Source organism: Coffea eugenioides, chromosome 10 (assembly GCF_003713205.1).
Source record: "Coffea eugenioides isolate CCC68of chromosome 10, Ceug_1.0, whole genome shotgun sequence".
Lineage (NCBI taxonomy): Eukaryota > Viridiplantae > Streptophyta > Magnoliopsida > Gentianales > Rubiaceae > Coffea > Coffea eugenioides.
The window spans coordinates 33345404-33352636 of NC_040044.1; the positions used below are offsets into that span (position 1 = coordinate 33345404).

Below are 7233 nucleotides of genomic sequence, written 5' to 3' on the forward strand. Positions count from 1 at the left end.
GCACTTGCTGCTCAGCAGATAAAAAGCTCTCAGAGTCTCTTAGCAGCAGCAGCAACAGCAGGCACAAGAACATGATGATGGTCTGTTCTCTTATTTCAAGGCAATCCCCCAACCCCATAAACCACAACCTTTCCCGTCCACAAACAAATAACTTCCCCTCTCTTTTCCCACGTCCCACCATTACTACACCTCAATTTATTATTCTTGCTTACTAAATTCCCCAAGACTTCCTGGTTACAATCCAACGACTACTGACTAGCATTTAAAGGTCCCGTCCTACGGCTTAACAAGAAATACCTATCAATACTCCCATACCGCATCGTGGGATCATTTGTATGTTTTCAAAACTTTTATCTTTTCATGTCATTCATGCAAATTCCTCAACATTTAACCAAAAACAAAAACCGAAAAAATGAGCCATGCATTTGAAAATTTTCTAAAAACTCGGAAATTTCAATTCACCTCACCAAAGAGAAAAGGAAAGTGATGATAACAAAAAGGTTACAAACAGGCAACTAACGGATTTAGTGAGAGTATTCATTTCCATCTCATAACTAAGACGAAACAACTAGTAAAAACTAGCCAACCCTACATAAGAGTGGTAAATGATAAGCAAGGCATAAGTACACAGGAAGGAAAGATTTCAAAACAAAGATTATGCTGGTAGAAATTAAACTAGCGAGGACGAGGAAGGCCTCTCAACGTTGTTCATATTACCATGATCAGACAGTAATCAGTCGGGGGAAGAAGCGAAAAAGAGAAGAACCCACGCCCACATCGATTTGAACAAATTACTCGTCATCAGTAAGGCGGTGGATGTTGCTGCGGTTGTCTGGCTGTGGGAGCCCAGATCACGTCAGAAGGCAAGTGACAACTGTACAAAGAAACCCCACTGCAAGAATCCACACCTCCCCCCTGAGCTGGCGACCGTCCTCCACCACCATCACCGCCTCCTCCTCCGGATACCGTAGGCCCCTCGCTACCTGCAGCTGCAGCAGCCGACTCAGAATTCCTCTCGTCTTCCAACGGCAATCTATGGAAAGAAGGGCTATTGAAACTCGCCGCGATCAAATAAACCGTCCCAGCTGTGAACAACGATCCCACAACTGTTCCTCCCACGACTTGCCCTTGCGGCCCGGCTAGAGATATAGTAAACCCATTAGATATTCCGTTGCTTAATGCTGCAGAAGTCGAAAACGAGTGAGAATTCGGCGGAAGTATCGTTGCAGAAAGCGACAAAATATCGAAACGGCCATGGAAAGTAACGCTAGCTCCTGGGGTGGTGGAAGGTTGGCGAAGAGTAACGTTGGAAACGGTGCCGGAGCCGTTTAGTATGCACAATCCGGTGCTGCGTTTGCGGCAGAAGGTCGTTACGGTTTCGAGAATGTCTACTCCGCCGGAGATTTCGAGAACGTAGGGGCTCATAGAAGGCTCCGCTTCACGGGTAATGATGACGGGAGGCTTGGGTTTGTTTTTGGACCCAGGTGGCCGGCCTCGGGGGCGGCGGACAACCTCTATGGTGGCCCCATCGTTACCCGAGGATGGTGTTACTAATGTTTGGGTCTTGGAGGTGGTGGCGGAAGGGGTGGTGGGGCTACGGTGGTGGCTGTCGACTTCTTCGGAAGCTTGGCATTCCCGGGGGTTGAAGGAGTGGTGGAGGAGGGTGGTGGGGTGGGGCTGGGGCTGAGGCGGCGGAGGGTGGTGGAGGAATTTTTGGGTCTGATGGAGCTTGGCAAACATGGGGTTGGAATGACCATCTTTTTCCTCTTTTACATAATCTCCCTTCATTTTTTTCGCCCTATATTTTCTTGAATACTTTTTTTTTTTTTTTTTTTTTTTTTTTGTTTGTGTGGAGGAGGGCTTATTTCTGGAGTATAAAATATACCACCTCTTATATACTAGTAGTATTATTAATGATGATGGAAACAGGGAGGGAGGGATGATTGGATAGTGTACTGGGATTTTATATTGGAAATCAATAAAATAAGGGCAGATCAATTCAAGAAAATGAATAAAAGGATGGGGGAGAGGAGAGAAAGGAGCGGACACACAGTCACAGAGAGAGAGAGAGAGAGAGAGAGAGAGATGTGGGACTTGGCAAGTAAAGGGCCTAAGCTGGTAAAGGAAGTGGGAGAGGGGATTGGATTTGGACAGGAATTTTCCCTATATAGCTTGGTGATAAAAGAACAGATGACTTGGAAACGAGATGTGGTTGTGTGTGAATAGTGAATACTACTGCTATTATATATATATATATATATATATATATATATAAATATATGGGGGAGGCTGGGGGACAGGGGCATGGGAGCATGGCAGATGGTGTGGGGGATGGGGAGGTGGGTGAACTTGGAAACTAAGGAAGCTCTGGTAAAGACCAAAGGCTCCACTTAATGCTACTACTACAACTTGGTAGAGAGAGAGACGGGGGGGACTTGGGGGAGAAGAAGATGGGAAAGCAAGGAAGATTTGGAGGAAGACTCTGTGGAGAGATAAGAAGAAGGTTGGCGAAGAGACTAGAGGGTAAAACAGTAGTGTAACAGTAGAAGATGGAAACATATATTTATTTTGGTTATAGCTCCTCAAGCTTTGGTTTTCTACTCTCTAGTTGTAGGAGTAATTTTTCTTTCTTCCATTCCATCCATCGAGTTTGAGAGAGAGAGACAAAGGGGTTGGGTTGGGGCCTGGGGGAGGAGGAGTCAAGTAATGGTTAGCAGTAGAGGTGGCAAAATGGGCGGGATGGGCGGGATTTGCTTGGGTTTGAGATGGAACCGAGTCATATGGGTTTGGGCCCAACCTTACCCATATGTGTTTTGGGACTAACTTGGGCGGGATCATTTTGGGATGGGTTTAGATTGATCCCGCCCAATACCCAAATCCATTTTCTACATATTTTTTTTCCTTTAATTCATTTTTTATTTTTATATAATTTTAATATTTTTGATTTATTAAATTTCTTTTAGTTTTATTAAATAAACATGCAAGTGCTTTATACTCAAGATTCCCACCAAAAATTGGATTAACAAATAAAGGAAAAGATAGATATACAGCCATATTCCAACATATATCAAGATGGCCAAGGTCCTTAGGATGTTGAATATTTATCCTTATCATTGTCCAAGGATGACAGGTCTAAACTAACTGAAATGCTGGAAATTCTTGTGGATAATGACTAGGAAGACTACTAGATTATATTCGCTGGTATAACTATAAAAATTGTTAAAGATAATTTTTGAATCTAAGATTCCGTTTGGATTGACTTTTTTTTCAAAAAATAAGTTTTTCAAATACAATGTTACAGTAATATACAATAACTCAAGAAACATCCCATCCATATTAATATATCAAATATTTCAAAAAAATTTTATAGTAAAAATTTTTCATATACACTGCTACAATAAAATATTTCAAAAACACCTACCAAAAACAGCTAATCCAAACGGAGCCCTTGCCATTTGAGCCCAATGGGTACCCAAGTATTTCCCATCCTTTCCCATTCATTAATGGGTATAGTTGGGATGTGTCCCAACTTAAACCCAATACCAAATTATAATACCCATCCCGCCCAAAGTTCCTTTGGGCATGGGTAGCCCATTGGGACTTGGGACAAATTGCCAGCTCTAGTTAGCAGCAGCACCTCCCCCGACCGAGTGGATTTGACAAGGACATGGGCGGTTTATTTCCCAGGGTGGGGTGGGGTGGGGGGCTGAAACTTGAAGAAAGAATGATGTGGCTTGTTTGGTTTTCTTTCTTTTTTGCCCTTTCTTCTTGCTTTGCTGTGCACGCTCTTGTTGCTGCTCATCATCTTTTATGTCAAAAAATCTATCGTCATCAATCATCCTCGATGTATCCATCTTCCTCTCTCTCTCTCTAGAGTGATCTATTTGTCACCTTATTATATGCTCCCAACAAAATATTTTTCTTTTTTGTTGATAGAGATATATGTATATGCAAGGAAGGAAGGAAGGATGTAGGCTTTCTCATCCCTCTACTGTGTGTTTGTCTTGTTTGGGGATGGCAAAAGCAAATTCAAAGACTCATTGCTGCTGCTCGCATCCTTTGACGAGAAGCCCTTTTGCTCAATTTGCACCATCCGTCTCGCTTTTTGTTTTTTAGCTGCTTCTGCTCTTTTTTTCTTCTTTTGGTAAAAAAATAACTCATCTAAGTCTAAGGTAGTAGTAGTACTACTTAGTAGTATTTTCCGGGACCAAGGGGCAGCAACAAAACAATCAATGCTGCTGCTGCTGCTCAAAATTTGGGCCATTGCATAAACTTGTGGTTGGGATCCAATTGGGTATCAAAACTAATCACAATTTCGCGTTTTTGAACTACACTATCATATTGGTTCTTGTTTATCAAAAATTGAACCTGAGGACATTAATTGACAATTTCTCATTCAGTAGTTTATGCGCCCAAGTCTTTACCAACCCAATCATAATCCACAAAAAAGCACTTCTGAGTTCAAACAAATACTACTACTATAGAGCTAGCTAGCTATCTTCACGGGGCTTCACCGTGCGTGCATGGTAGTGTGTCTTGAGCCCACCATATCCTTCGTTCTTTTTTTTTTTTTTTTGGTTGGGGATACTATAGAATTTATTCTAGACTTATTTCTATTCTATACCCTAGAGGAGGGAGGGGACTTAAAGAGGTTCAAAGAAAATTCGAAAGGGATTAAATCTTTGTATATATTGCATTTTTCTGAACTTTTTGTAAAGAAATTACTGTAACGATTTGATATATGTGAGATAAAAAGGTGATTTGAAAATGTATTCACGAAAAACGTAATAATTTTTCTGATCTCTGAAAAATTATAATTCAAACACACCCTAAACCACCACCGATCAAGACGAGGGGTAACTATGCAGCATATCCTTCCTGTGTTTTAGCGGTAGTATCAATATCATTTATGCTGCTGTTTCAACTCTGTGTGCGCAAGGACGGCTCCTAAATTGTTTTCTTTCTTGTTTCCCCGAACTTTCTTTCTTTCTTTCTTTCCATTAAAGCTTAATTGCAAGCGGTGACATTTTGGACGGAGTTTCAAAGCTTGCAATCATTTGGGTGGCATGCTAACGTGTAGATTCAGTTTTTTTTTTTTTTTCTCTTATAAGAAAGTCAAAAAGGGTTGGTGATACACTTTTTCTTCAATTTTGAATTAATGTGACGGTGAGAGGCCTCCAATTTTCGACTGCTATTTACTAGTAGTAGTGATTTACGGGTTTGAATTTTTAGATAGTATTCCATTTTGAACTAGGACAAAAGCCTCTAAACATTTGAAAGTATGCACTTTTCAGGGATAAGTAGTAGAAGTGTTTCTAAAATTAATTCAGAGATTAGGTTAATATTAGAGTGACAGAATAGAACATTAAATTATATTATCAATGGTTTATTACGACGCCTTGTAATCTTGACGATATTTTCCTTCCAACTAATGATGTATGTTTGAATTTACAAGCTACAATTACTAGGTCGAGTATTTAGGTTGGCACCACACATATATCCGAAGTGCTAGTTGTAATAGATCTCAGAGAGGAGGAGGAAGGAGAGGGAGGGAGTGATGACGGTGGTGGCTGTGAGTGGTAGTATTAATTTTTTTTTTAAAAAAATATTTTTAAAATTTAAAAGTACGTCAAAGTATATCCCAAAAACATCTATTGTAAAAGTTTTTTCTACACATAATATTGTTACAATAAAATATTTCAAAAGCACTGAAAAACAGCTAATCCAAACGAAGCCATTCGGTGGGTATGCATAGAAGTTAAGCGGCGTTTGCTTAATTTGATCTAAAGAAAAATACATAGAGACCTCACAATACAAATCAAAAGGCAGACAAAGGATGTAAGATGCAAATCTTGATCAGCATGCATGGTCGCAGTCCAATTCATGCGGATTGAACATGAAATGCATGAAGAAAATTAAGGAATAGAAACAAAAGATGAATAATTAAGTAGAACCGTAGTAATTATGCAAGTCTGCTGCCAATAATAATGTGTCGACCTTTCCTGTGATGAAGTTTTGAATCAACAGTTGCAATTTGTCCGGCTTCGGCTTGGTGATTTTTTCAGGGAGGAGGAGGGGTTAATACAATTGTATGGTTGTTGTACTTTTTACCTGATTTAGTATATATTTTTGTTACACACGTAATTTTTGTTCCTATATATCAACTCAATAAGTTAATAAAATTATGATTGTAAATGTACAACATCTAATCTACTTAAAGAAGTTTTACCAATTGGATGAAAATCCCAATCGTACTTCCCCTTCTTTAAGATTTTCCCGTGAGAGTTTTTGCCACTCTTTGCTAGTAGTTTCACAGTAAGGCGGGCCCAAAATGTCTGAGCTTGAGCGCAAAAAGTAGTAGTAGTACATACTTAAAGCTACAATTTCTTATTTTCTAACAATTTTTTGCAAAGCAACTAGTTTCGTTCTTATTTTGTTATATATCTATTTTGGATGGGCATGGTTTTCAAAATTCTCAAACAGTTTTTCACTATTTCTTTTTTTAAAAAAAAAATTCTTACAGACACACTTATTTAAAAATGCGCTACAATAAAATTTTTCTAAAATTAAAAATAAAAAACGAAAACAACTACCCAAATGGACAAATTTTGTAAAGAAAAATTTCAGTCAAATCGAACAAAATGCAGATGAGTAATTATTGAGTTTTCCTAAATATATAACACAAAACTTTTAATATTTCTTGAGTTTCCATTCGTTTGAGTATTAACAGCTTTACGGCTAGTTTGGGAGATAAGATTTGAACAGAAAAAAAAAAAAAGAAGGGAAAAAAAAGTTAGGTGTTTCGAATGTTTAAGAAGCCGATTTGATTTAGGACGATGGAGATGCCCTCTACAATTAAAAAAAATTTCCATCCAAAATCATGCAGAAAATGAAGGAAAGTTGGGGGAAGCCTAAAAAATTTTTAAATTGTGCATTCTATCTTTAAAATGCTATTGAATGAAATTTTATTGACATATATGTTTATAATCATCTACTTTCTTTTACAAACTCACAAATATCATCAAAATCTCTTCTCTTCTTTTCTTATCCTCTCTTCTCCTTTTAAGCCTTTCTCTTATTTTCTTTTCTATCCTCAACTTCCAAACTAACTACCTGTAAAAGTTTTCATTTATCATTTGAAATTTAATTGCCCTTTGAATTAGTAGTAATAGCTTCCTTTACAATTTTTATTACATCCATGTTGCAAACAAAAAAGCCCCCGAGCGGATAGTT

At 38.6% G+C, this 7233-nt stretch overlaps 1 protein-coding gene across 1 annotated transcript; it reads right to left on the reverse strand.

Moving 5' to 3' along the window:
• Positions 1-438: 438 nt before the first annotated feature.
• Positions 439-1801, reverse strand: LOC113749851 (AT-hook motif nuclear-localized protein 17). Its single transcript, XM_027293719.1, has one exon. It carries the CDS (start codon positions 1786-1788, stop codon positions 802-804), a length of 987 nt encoding a protein of 328 aa, XP_027149520.1. The 5' UTR covers positions 1789-1801; the 3' UTR covers positions 439-801.
• Positions 1802-7233: the final 5432 nt, after the last annotated feature.

What these genes read in the sequence shown, in the direction of transcription:
- LOC113749851 (XM_027293719.1), bottom strand. Translation starts at nt 1,788, where the DNA reads ATGAAGGGAGATTATGTAAAAGAGGAAAAAGATGGTCATTCCAACCCC.